Genomic DNA, 13,274 nt, shown 5'->3' on the forward strand with positions numbered 1-13,274 from the left:
TAAACTTCCACTAAATCCAAGACCCAAAACCCAAGACCCAAGACCTAGTTAGAATTTTTATATCTATTCCATGTTTTGATCTCATTATCTTCATATATAGTTTTATTTTGTGAATATTCTCTGATATTAAATTTACTTTATATCTGAATCTAATAATCTATTCCAGTTTACTGTTGATTAGTGTTAACATAGTACAGTTTCCCATCATTGCACTTTTAACCTGTTTGTCTCATTATTTATCAAATGTGTTTGATGTAGGGAGCATATATTTGTCTTGCTTTTTTATGCAGTCTTATTATGTCTAACATTTATTTGGTGTGTTTAGACCATTTATATTTAATATAATTATTAACGGCTAGGTTTAAATTTTGCTAGTTTTAAAAATATGTATTATCTATTTATTTTTATTTATTTTTATTTTTCTATGGTCTTTTTGGTTGAGTATTGTTATGATTTTGTTTTATGTCCTTTACTAGAATATTAGCTATAATTTCTGATTTTGTTCTTATTCATGGTTTATAATATATGACTTTAACTTGTCATAATCTCTCAACAAATATTATTTTTGTTTAAACCATCAAATTTTCTCTTAAAGAGTGTTTTTAAAGGAAAACGTATGTATATTTGTCTGTGTAGATACCATTTCTAGTGTTTTTATTTCTTTTTGTAAATCTGTATTTCCATGTAGTATCACTTTTATTTTGCTGATTGACTTCCATTGACATTGCTTGTAGTGTCCATCTGCTGGTAATAGAATATTTCAGCTTCAGTATGGCTGAAAAAGCCTTCACTTTGCCTTTGTTTATAAAAATAATTTTATGTTTTCTGAACTTACAATTTTAGGATGAGTTTCTTTTGCCTTTCACTACTGTTTTCTAGCATGACTTATTTCTAATAATCTATTGCATCATTTACTTTGTTTCTCTGTGTGTTGCTTGTCTCTTTTATTCTCTTTTAGAATTATTGTTACCAATGGCTTAGAGAATTTAGACTAATATGAGCCCGCTGTATTGATTCTACTTTTTTACTATATCAGGTTTGTTATTTTTCTTAAATCTATAGATTTATAGATTTTATTACATTTGGAGAAAATTTGGCTGTTTTTTTTCTTCAAATGTTATTTTGTTCCTCCCCACTTAGGACACAACTTAAATGTGTTTTAGGATTTTTAAATTGATCTCACATTTCATTGATGCTTTGTTTATTTTTTATTGTATTTTTTGGTGTTTGCTGTGCTTCACCTTGTATTATTTCAAGTTGATTATTTGTTTCTTTTACAATATCTAATCTGCTATTTACCCTATTCAGTGTATTTTTAGCTTACATATTTTGTTTTTTCTATCTCAAGATACAATTTAGATATTTTATTATGTCTCTACTTGTGGGACATATGAAATATTATTTATTGTCCTTTTCTGTTAATCCTAATAACTGTCAGTTATGATTCAGTTTTGATTATTCTGTTGATAAAGGGTTTTACTTTTCTCAATTCTTTGCATACCTGGTAATTTTTATTTGATGTCATATATTTTGAATTTTATATTTTCAAGTGGAGAATATTTTTGTATATATGTTTGTGCTTTGTTCTTGGGTTCATTATATTACTTGGGAGCAGTTTGATCCTTCTGGCTATTGGTTTTAGATCTGTTGGGAAGGACCTGAGAATTACTTATTTCAGGGTTCTTTAATACCTACAACTTAGGTAAGACCTTTCTGAGTAGACCACATGCAAAATATGATATTTTTCCGATCTGGCTGGTGGCAATAGATGCTATCTCTGGCTTTGTATAAGCACCATAATATTTTTCCCTCTAATCTCTTAGGGTAGTTTTTTCCCCCTTGACTCTCTAGTTTCCTCGCATACATACACACATGCTGAACATACTCTTCTAAATACTTCATAGGGACCTTGGAAGATCTCCAGAGTTCTCTCCTTCCATAGGTCTCTCTTCTTTGGTAGTCTGTTCTGTGAATCACCTTGTTCTCCCTGAACTATCAGCTCTGTCTCTTCAACTGTGTGAGTCTACCAGGTTCTGTCTTGTTTCTGCCTCCTTGTGCGGTGCCATGGAAACTCAATCAAAATAGTAACAACATAATTTTAGGTCTTGCTGTTGCTTGTTTACCATTTCTCGGAAATCAGTGTTCTTCATTGCCTGATTTCCGGTGTATTTAAAACTTGCTGCATATATTTTGTTTTGGTGTCTTGTTTGTTGTTTGTTTGTTTTAGACAGGAGTCTAAATCTAGTCTCTGTTAGGTTATCTTTGCTAAAAACAGGAGTCTCTGACCCTTAGATTTTAACTACAAATTTTCATGTCAGGGTTTATGCCCTGGAGACCTTAACCGTAAAGACTTTTTCCTTCATTCCTCATCAAGAACTGATCTTTCAGTCCTCTGAGATTCCTATCCCAAATTATTTTTTAAATTTATTTTAAAACTATAATTCACAGAGAATATTATATTAGTTTCAGGTGTACAAGACAGTGATTAGATATTTGCATAACTAATGAAGTGATCACCACAAATATACTACCCTTTTCGCACCATATATACTTTTTACAATATTATCGACTATATTCCCTATGCTGTCTAGCATCCTCATGACTAATTTTGTAACTGGCAGTTTTGTACTTCTTAATCCTCTTCACCTTTTTGATCCATACCCCCATCAGGCAGCAGTTTGTTTTATGAGTTTGTTTCTGTTTTGTTTGATTTATTTTATTTATTCTATATATAAGTAAAATCATGTGGTATGTGTCTTTCTCTCTCTCTGACTTATTTTATGTAGAATCATTCATGTTGTTACAAATGAGAAGGTTTCATTCTCATTTATGGCTAATAGTCCATTATATATGTACTACATCCTCTTTATCCATTCATCTATCAATGAACACCTAGAATTATTTAAAATAGTCAAGATGTAAATGCACCCAAACCAAAATACTGTCCCTATGACCTTACTTGAGTTGTTTTTTTTTTACTAATTTCTCAATTCATGATATCACTCTTCCAATGATCCATTAATACTTTTAATTTCAGTTCAAAACACACATAAATTGCCCTATTCTACCAAACTTTCACTTTACAGATGACAGTATGTAAATACAACTTTCCCCCTAGTCTCCCTCACAGAACCCTGTTATTTTTTCCCTAGAAATTGGAAATGATGTATTTTGAATACTTTGATTTTACAACTTATATCTCCTCCTAAAATATTAACTATAAAAGCAGGGACTGTATGTCCTTTTTTTTTAATTCTTTAACTGTTTTATCTGCACCAGACAGCCTTACTTCTTACTTATAAAGAAAACCAATAGCTCTGGCCACTGTGCTCAGTTGGTTGGAGTGTCATCCTGAAAGCCAAAAGGTTGTTGGTTCCATACTTAGGTTGCAGGTTCCATACCCCTAGTTGGAGTGTGTATGGGAAGCAACCAACCGATGTCCCTCGCATCAGTGTTTCTCTCTGTCTCTCTCCCCCTTCCTCTCTCTTTAAAACCAATGGGAAAAAATGTATGTGGTTGAGGCTTAAAAAAAGAAAATCAATACATATATATCAAATATATACTTTATACCAAAATTATTCTGTAATATGAATATTTAAGTAACTACTATTCCATACAACATTATTTCCATAGGCCATATTTGTTCTATAATATTCTGTATTTAATAATCCTTTTTCTATCTTCCTTATCTCTCAAGTTTTTAATATTTTGAATACAGAAGTTTAGTATGTATTAACATTTTTGCCTACTAGAGCTTAGTACTTTTGAAATAATTTAAAAGAAAGGTGTGCTCCACTGTGACTAATGTTCTATAATTTGTGTAAGATATCCAGGTGGGTTATCATATACATTTTTACTTCTATGAACAAATAAATAGTTTAACAGATAATATGCTACTTACCATCAAAAATATTTCTGTAAGGTGACAACACCAAGAATGGTTTTTAACATAATTTATGAGTCGTGTGAAGAGAGAACCACTTTGTTTTCTCCAGGAAGCATTATCTGTACATAAAGGAAATCATAACTTTTGAGTTACAGCCTTCATTCTTATAAAAAGGTCATAGATTAAAAATATCTCTGGACAGACTTAAGCATGTAGAAAAATAAAGACTCAGAAGACTATGCTTGACTTTATTATACAAAGGAACATGGTGGATTTATACTAACCCATAGAAGACGTTATGTATGGGTTACAACATCTCAGATGACAGAACAGAGTTCTAGAATCATAGTTCTATGGTTCAAAATTTAAAACTGATATGTTTAAATTGATTCTATAAATCATGTTTTCTAGCAAATATTGTCTCACTTAATCTTAAATTTTTTTCAAGAACTAATAGCCACAAATTAATGGAGCAGTTATTGAACCCAGATCTGTCTGCCACTGAAGATGGTTCAATACTGCACCGTTAATGCCCTCTTCAATAGCAGACCAGCCAGCAGACAACCCTGAGGGTGCTCTCTCTTAGTTAATACTGGTTGGTTCAATTCCCAGATCAGTCATGGACAGAGTCTGCTTTTGCTATGACTGCTGTATTCTGGTATTTCAGTAGCCCATTCCTGGGCACAGAAGTCTACGTGCTTCTGACTTTGAAATGGTCCAAACGTTTAAGTAATATAGCTTCTCTTCTCTATTGTTTTTGTCAGTTGTCTAAAATAACCTATACTTCATAATCAAACTGACTCAAATTCATATCTAAATACTACCAGGCAATTGATATAATTATTGTGAGCTTTAGTTTCCTTATCTGGGTGAATGACATTATAGTATTTAGCTGATAGAGATATGTTAGGAACTATATATATATTTGTAATACAAATAAATAATATAATAATTAACAAATAATAATGTAAGAATAAACTCTGTGTTTTACGTTCTCATGACTGTAACCTGCTTTTGTCCACACACACACATTCAGCATTTCAGAAATTCTATCTCCCTTTGTCCAGGCCTGGCAATTCTCTTCTCACTGCCATACTATCCTCTTTTTCAAATTATATCATCTTAAATATGATTGTTTTTGGAATTGATTCTCTAAAACTCTTTACTACCTCTAGGTTGTAATCTCCCTTTACTAGATGCTACTAATTATTTGATTATCCTTAACAGTACTTTATACCCAGATTTCTTATATTCCTATATAAATGCTTTCCAGAAACCTTGTAGCCTGTGTTCTTTTCTGGAATATTGAGGCAAATTATAAAGGCAGACAGGCATCCTTTCCACACAACCTTGCCTACAAATGAAAGACACATACGTGGGGTTGAGGAGCAGAAAGCAACAAAATCTTTCTCCACATGGGTCTTGTGGACACCATCATCCTTCAGGTCCTCTGGAGACTGTGCAGAGCTGTTGTCTGAGGCCACTGGCGAGTCACTGACCCACACCTCTCCACTGTTTGCTGAGGGGATACCATCCTGTTATGTTATTTACAGTGAAACCCATTTTAGCAAACCTTTGACAACTAAATAAATAGGATGTTCTTAATGAAGGTGTTCCAATTAATCGCACACACACACAGCATAGGCCTAACACAACATTATCTCTACTCACACCTAATAGGCTATCAATAAATAGCAACTACCATCTGGAACTAGAATGTGCCTATTGATCAGGGAAAGTAATGGTACTATAAACTACTATTGACTATTCCTAAGTAAAGTAATCAGTTTTTGGTTTAATGATAGTAAAATTACATTGCAAAATCAAGAAAGGAAATATCTGCTCAATTCAACAATAGACACAAGATTCTAAAACAAATTTCCCCCTCACTTTCCCATTGTTGCTTTTCTCTTCTAAGCCATTCCACAAGTAATATAATTATATTAAAGTTTGAGGTAAAATATCTATGGGAGAAAGCAATGTCATAATTTGTTTTTGTTAGTTGAAGTGTAACTTACGTACAGTAAAATTCACTTTTTAATTGTACAGTTTAACTGTTTTTGATAACTATATAGTCAGGTAACTGCCACTGCAATCAATAGTAGCCCCTCCATCCCTTGCCCCTGACAATCACCAACCTGATTCCATCCCTATGCTTTGCCTTTTTCTTATGTTGTGTAGAGTATTTAGGGTCTAGAGTCTTTCACTTACTTAGCATTGTATTATATTTTAATCTTTCACTATTAAGTAAAATATTCCTCAGCTCAGAGATCCTGAAATTTTTATTAGCAAATGTTGAAATTAAACTCATTTTATATTACAATTTAAAAATTCCATATAAAAATAAGTTAGAGTTAGCATTAATATCATCATCACTTGCTATAGTTCACTGACAGTGGATTACACTTATATTTATTTGTGTAGCAGTTTCTCAATTGTCATCGCTAGGTATTTTCTCCAAAGATGTGTATTTGGTATAATTGCCCAAAAGTGAAGCACAAGATTGTTTTCATTAGATATAAAACACCCAGTGAAACCTTGCATGAGACATGCTTTCCTGACTTGTAGACCCCATCAGAACTCACCACCTCTGCAGGCCTGGATGATGATGACCTTGGGTTTATCCTTAAGATGGCAGCAGTTTCGATTGTTGAAAATCTGAAATATAGAGTCATAAGGCAGCACATCTGATTTTTCATTATTATGCAGGGTCCCACAGATTCTATCCAGGATGCCATGAGACATGAACACCAAGAATGTGCTGTCTGAGGTCTTGTGCTCTGGGTGGGCAGCAAATTCCTCCAGCTCTGATTCCATCTCCTGAAAGAGAGAAAACCATTAAACATCAGATCATAATACCCCTTTCTACCATGATGCTTTGGGGAAAAGAAAGAATATGTGACAACTGCCTGGCACTTTATAGTGACTGATATATAGAAGATGCTCAGAGTGGCCATTATTATTATTTTGCTGTTGTTGTTGTTAATGTCACAGTTACTAGAATAATTCTGGCAAATATTTCACAATATACATAATATAGTAATTATCATTTTGAACATTCATAGGTACAATTGAGTGACATAAAATATATTCACAGTGTTCTATAAACATCACAGTTATTTTACAGAAAACTTTTCATTATCCTCAACAATACCTCTGTACCTATCAAACAATAAGCCCAGATTGTCCCATCTCTTAACCCTGAGTATACCTTATTTTGTTATCTTTTTCTATGAATATGAATATTCTAAGTACAGATAAGTGGACTTATATAATGGTTGTTGCTCTTCTGTGTCTGACTTATTTCAATAAATATACTTCTTTTAAGGCCCATTCATATATCAAAATTTTATTCATTTTTATGGCTGAATAATATTCTATTTTAAGTATAGACTGCATTTTATTTATTCATTAATTTGTTGATGGACACTTGGATTGTTTCTGCCTTTTAGCTACTGTGATTAATGCTTTTGTGAACAACTATATTCAAATACCTGTTCAAATCCCTGCATTCAGTTATTTTGGGTATATAACTAGGAATATATATTGATGAGTTGTATAGTAGGATAACATTTTGAGAAACTGCCAAACTGTGTTCCACACTGGCTGCACTATTCCACATTTCTACCAATAACACACAGGTTACCAATTTTACCACATCCTTGTCAATGCCTATAATTGTGTGTGTGTCTATGTTTCTAATGGCCCATCTAATGGGTGTGCAGTGCTATCTCATTGTTTCTTTGACTTGAACTTCCATAATAGATGGACATTTGTATATCTCTTTTAGAAAAATGACTATTCAAATCTTTTGCCAATTTTTGAATTGAGTTGTTTGTATTTTTGTTGTTGTCATTGAGTTAAAAAAATTATTGTAGTTTCTCCATTACCATTTAGCCCCCTTATATCCTCCTCCCTGGCTCAGTCACTCCACCATAGTTTAAGTTCATACACTCTTTCTCTTTCTGCTGAATCCTTCCAGCCCCTAACCTCTACCTCCTCCCTTAGCTGACATGATGCTCTCCATCTATGAATCAGTCCTTATTTTGCTTATTAATTAAGTTTGTTCATTAAATTCCACATATGAGTGAAATCATATTGTATTTTTCTTTCTCTGACTAGCTTATTTCACTTAATATTACATGTTCCAGGTCCATCCATACTATTGCAAAGGGTAAAATTTTCTTCTTCTTCTTCTTCTTCTTTTTACGGCTGAGTAGTATTACATTGTGCAAATGTCTCATAGTTGTTTTATCCACTCTTCTAATGACAGACACTTGGGCTGCTTCCATATCTTGGCAATCATAAATAATGCTGCAATGAACATACGGGTGCTTATGTTCCTTCAAATTAGTGTTTTGGGTTCCTTCTGATATATTCCCAGAAGTGGGGTTGCTGAATCAAAAGGCAGATCCTTTTTAATTTTTTGAGGTATCTCCATATTGCTTTCCACAGTGGCTGCACCAATCTGCATTCTTACCAATGGTGCAAAAGGGTTCTCCTTTCTCTACATCCTCACCAGCACTTGTTTGTTGATAGCCATTCTGACAGGTGTGAGATGATACCCCATTGTGGTTTTAATTTGCATTTCTCTGATAATTATAGGCGAATATCCCTGATAAACATAGACACTAAAATCCTCAACAAAATATTAGCAAACTGAATACAGCAATGCATCAAAAAGATCATACAACATGATCGAGTGGGATTTATTCCAGGAATGCAAGTTTGGTACAACATTCACAAATCAATAAATGTGATTCACCACATAAAAAAAATGAAGGATAAAAACCACATGTTCATATCAATAGATGCAGAAAAAACATTTGATAAAATCCTGTACTGATTTATGATAAAAACTCTCAGCAATGTGGGAATAGAGGGAAAATACCTCAACATAATAAAGGTCATATATGGCAAACCCACTGCCAGCATCATATTCATCATATTCAATGGGCAAAAATTACAAATGTTGTTGAATTTTAGAAGAGTTTTATCTATTATGAATGTTAGTCCCTTATTAGATATAAGATATGTAACCATTTTGTCCCATTGAATATGTTATCTTTCACTTTCCTGATTGTATGCTTTATGGCAAAAAAGTTCTTAATTTTCAAAAGTCTACTTTAGCTACTTTTTCCTTTTATTACATGCTTTTATGTGTGTTTGACCTTCCATGAAGTTGTTTCCAAATCTGATGTTATGAAGATTTTATCCAAGGTTTTCTACTAAGAGTTTTACCATTTAGCTCTTTGACCCATTTTGAATTAATTTTATATATGATGTAAAGTTCCAATTTTATCCTTTTGTTTGTGTATATCCTATTTTCCCAACACCCTTGTTGACTTATTATCCCCTTTTCAATAGTCTCTGCACCCTTGTTGAAAATCAATTAACCATACATATGAGGGTTTATTTCTGGATGCTCTATTATATTCCATTGACCTATATGTCTGTCCTTATGCCAGTATGATATTGTATTAGTTACTGTAACTTTGTAGTACACGTCAAAGTTGAAAAGAATGAGTCCTACAACTTTATCCTTTTTCAAAATAGCTTTGGTTATTTGGTTATCCTTTAAATTCTGTATGATTTGAGGACTGGCTTTTCTATTTCTAAAAAAAAAAAAGAACTGTTGGAATTTGGTGAACATTTTATTGCATCCTTAGATCATGTTGGGTAGTATCAACATCTTAACAATATTGTTATGAAAATAGGTTATATTTTTACTTATTTAGATCTTCCTTAATTTCTTTCATAAACTGTTTTATAGTTTTCAGTGTACAAGGCTCTCACCTCCTTTGTTAGATTTATTCTTAAGTATATATTTTAGGTGTTACTGTAAATAAAATGGCTTTTATAATTTTCTTTTCAGGTATTGATTGCTGGTGTAGAGAAACAACTAATTTGTGTGTGTGTTGATCTTCTACCCTGCAAATTTGATGAATTTGGTTATTAGTCCAGTAGATTTCTTGTGAATTCTTTGGGATTTTCTATATATAGAATATGTCATCTGTGAATGGAGATAATTTTACCTCTTCATTTACAATTTGTATTTTCTATGTTTAATAGCTTTGTCTAGAATGTCTATCATGATGTTAAATAGCAGCAATGGAAACAGTTACCTTTGTATTTTTCTGATCTCAGTGGGAAATATTTCAGCCTCTCATCATGGAGTTTTTCATAAATACCCTTTATCATGCTGAGAAAATTTCTCTATTCCTAGTTTTCTGAAAGTTTTTATCATGAAAGAATGTTGGATTTTGTCATACATAATTTTATGTACCAGTTGAGATTATGTGTTTTCTCCCCTTCATTTTATTAATATGATTTATTACACTAATTGTTTTTTTATGTTGAAAGACTCTTACATTATTGCAAAAACTCCTACCTGCAAGGGTAAATACCCTTTTAATATTCCATTCAATATTATTTTGCTGAGAATTTTACATCTATATTCATCAGGGATATTACCATGTAATTTTTTTCTTGTGATGTCTTTATCTAGTTTTATATCAGAGTAGTTCTGACCTTGTAGAATGTTAGGAACTGTTCATTTCTCTTCATTATTTTTAAATGATTTTGAGAAGGGCTGGTGTTAATTCTTTAAATGTTTGCTGGTATTCACAAATGAAGACATCTGGTCCAGGATTTTTATTTGTTACAAGGTCTTGCTTTTTTTTTTTATTAATAATTTAATCTTCTTAGTGGTATAGGTTATTTTTGAATTTCTGTATCTTCATGATTTAGTCTTATTAGATTGTATGTTTCTAAGAATTTCTACATCATCTAAGTTATTCACTTGTTTATGTTAACAACAATTTATAGTACAGTACTCTTATAATCTGTCTTTATTTCCATAAGTACAGGAGTAGTCTCCTCTTTCATTTCTGATTTTATTTATTTGAATCTTTTTTTCTTTGTCAGTTTAGCTAAAGGTTTGTCAATTTTGTTGAATTTTTTTAAGAACCAAATTTTAGTTTAATTGATTTTTCACACTTGTTTTTCTATTCCACTTAGTTACACTTTTCAACTCCAGAATTTCTTTTTGATTTCTTTTCATAATTTTCATCTCCTTATTGATATTCTTACATTGTTCATATATCTTATTCCTGTGTTTGACAATGTCTTTCTTTAGCCTTTGTAGCATCTTTAAGATAGTTATTTAAAGTTTTTATTAATAAGTCTGCCATCTGGGCTTTCTCATAAATGATATTTTTTCCTTATAGTGTATTCTTTTGAATGGTCTGTGGTTTCCTGCTTCCTCATGTGCATTGTGATTTTTTGTTAAAAACTGGATATTTTAATTTTATATAATTTTGAACTCAGCTTCTCTTACCCCAGGATTTGCAGCTTTGTTGTTGTTGTTGTTATTTTAGTGCATCTCTGTGCCAGATATTAGTGTGAGGTGAAAGCTCGGTTTTCCTAGGTCCTTTCTGAATACCTGAGTATAGTTTTCTAAATTCTCCCATATTCACAGTTGTTTATGAATGTCAATAACAAACAAACAGGTACAGCTCCTTTAAATATTCTGGAATCCAGTTTAGTTTGTGGGGATTGAAGCAATGGCATCCAATTCTGTGTCCACCACACAGTAGCCTAAAGCAGCAATACCATCAGAACACAGACCCTAATATTCGGAGGAGAATGTCCTTATTGTTGATGCTGGATGAATTGGGCGACACCATAAATGTAGGTTGTAGTCCCCACAGCTGCCTGCCACAGGACTGGAGAATGAGCAATGGGTATTCACCACTGTTCTCACAGCTAAAACTGATTGAAATTAGTGTCCACTTAGTCAAGATCTTCCCTGGAAGTTGTAAGTGTTCAAATAAACTCCAGAATCCCATAGTAGTTACTTCAGATTGTTTCTGTCAGTACATTTGTTCTGCAGGTGAAGAGCGTGATGGAGTTCTGGCACTTTGTAGTCCTCTACCTTCTCTGATGTCACTCTGTTCTGTTGCTTATTTTTACTTTCAAACCCTGAACCCATATATTGCTCTTATCTTTTTTATTTGGTGGCTCTTTGGATCATAGACCAGGCTGAGCTTTCTTGTCAATAAACTTCAAATTGTGTTTGGCCAATAGGAGGCACTAGCAGAAGATCTGAGGTAATTGGAGAGCCGTAGAAGAGAGGAGTTGGGACACTCTACCCCTCCACATGCCTCATACCCCAGTGTTACCACTGTTCTGTCACTGGCTGTGTCCTCTATGACTACAGTGCCTTCTGGGTGATGGATTTCCTCCTCCAGCTATCACCACATCACCACACTCTGGAACGAAGTGTGGTTGTGTGTGTGTCCTACACAAAGTCAAGTGAGCAGTTTTTGGTTTAAAAATAATAAAAATAACCACACTAATAATCACAGCATTGTGGCTGAAAGATATGAGTACACATATACCACTCAAAGGGAGCACAGATAATTATAGATACCACCTTTAACTTTTTTATTTTGAAATTTAATAAAGCAAGTTCCAGAGAATTTAAATAAATGGCCCCATATCACAAAGCTAGCTATTAAAGGTATATGAGCATATGGGTTTATATGTACTACACAGGAAAGTGACTCTTACTCTGGCTGTGAGATTCTCTTTCACATGCACACTGTAGCCCAGGTCCTCGAGCAGCTTCTTCATTCCAATGATGTCATGGTTGGACCCACTACGCCTTGGGAGGTAGTGAAACTCAGCGTTACAGATGATGAGGGCCAGACGAGTGCGGCCCTCCTTCTCTTTTATTGGATAAATCTGCATAACAAAGACAAGTTAAATACATCATAATTTTTCCTCATTTCCACAGCATAGTCAGTTACTCTCTCAAGAATATGACAACCATTGTTTGTCTTCTAACTTTTGCTAATACTTTACTCTCTACTAATTGATAGAAGATAGAATTTCTGAAGAAAGCAGTGGGAAATGGATAATGGACTCTAACTTGGGTGTGATTAAAAGAGTGAAATCCGAAAGTGGTGAACAAGAGCAGATGTGGGCATTTTATGGAATGGTTTTATGGAGTGCACTAGAATATTGTCTCTCTTTCCTTCTTGCCTTTTTTACATTTAACCAAAATATCTAATATTTAAAATCCATTTCAAATATTTTGAATATTAAAAACATTCTCCGCCTACTTGTCTATGGTGACCATAATTATTTTTTTATATTTTTATTTCTTTTTCTTTCTTTTATTTTTTGGTTTTTCAATTACAGTTGTCCCATTTTTCCCCCATGGCTCCCCCCACCCAGCCCATCCCTTCTCCCACAATCATATCCCTCCCCATTGTCCATGTCCATGAGTCATTTATACAAGTTCCTTGATTAGACCCTTCCCCTTTCTCTCCCTCCGCCCTCCCCCCTACTGACTACTATTCTACTCTTTGTCCTATTTAGT

At 33.2% G+C, this 13,274-nt stretch overlaps 1 protein-coding gene across 1 annotated transcript in view; it reads right to left on the bottom strand.

Annotated features, from left to right (window-relative positions):
• LOC150019839 (caspase-1-like) overlaps positions 1 to 13,274 on the bottom strand; it is a 44,767-nt gene that overhangs the window by 20,653 nt on the left and 10,840 nt on the right. The window contains exons 4-7 of the mRNA XM_090268074.1: positions 12,461 to 12,634; positions 6,472 to 6,706; positions 5,262 to 5,405; positions 3,902 to 4,005 (exon numbers count right to left, since the gene is read on the bottom strand). Coding sequence (XP_090124200.1) covers positions 3,902 to 4,005; positions 5,262 to 5,405; positions 6,472 to 6,706; positions 12,461 to 12,634 — 657 coding nt within the window. The remainder of the gene's footprint in view (positions 1 to 3,901; positions 4,006 to 5,261; positions 5,406 to 6,471; positions 6,707 to 12,460; positions 12,635 to 13,274) is intronic.

Source organism: Furipterus horrens, unplaced genomic scaffold (genome assembly GCF_987537825.1).
Source record: "Furipterus horrens unplaced genomic scaffold, mFurHor1.1.pri manual_scaffold_2, whole genome shotgun sequence".
Taxonomy (NCBI): domain Eukaryota; kingdom Metazoa; phylum Chordata; class Mammalia; order Chiroptera; family Furipteridae; genus Furipterus; species Furipterus horrens.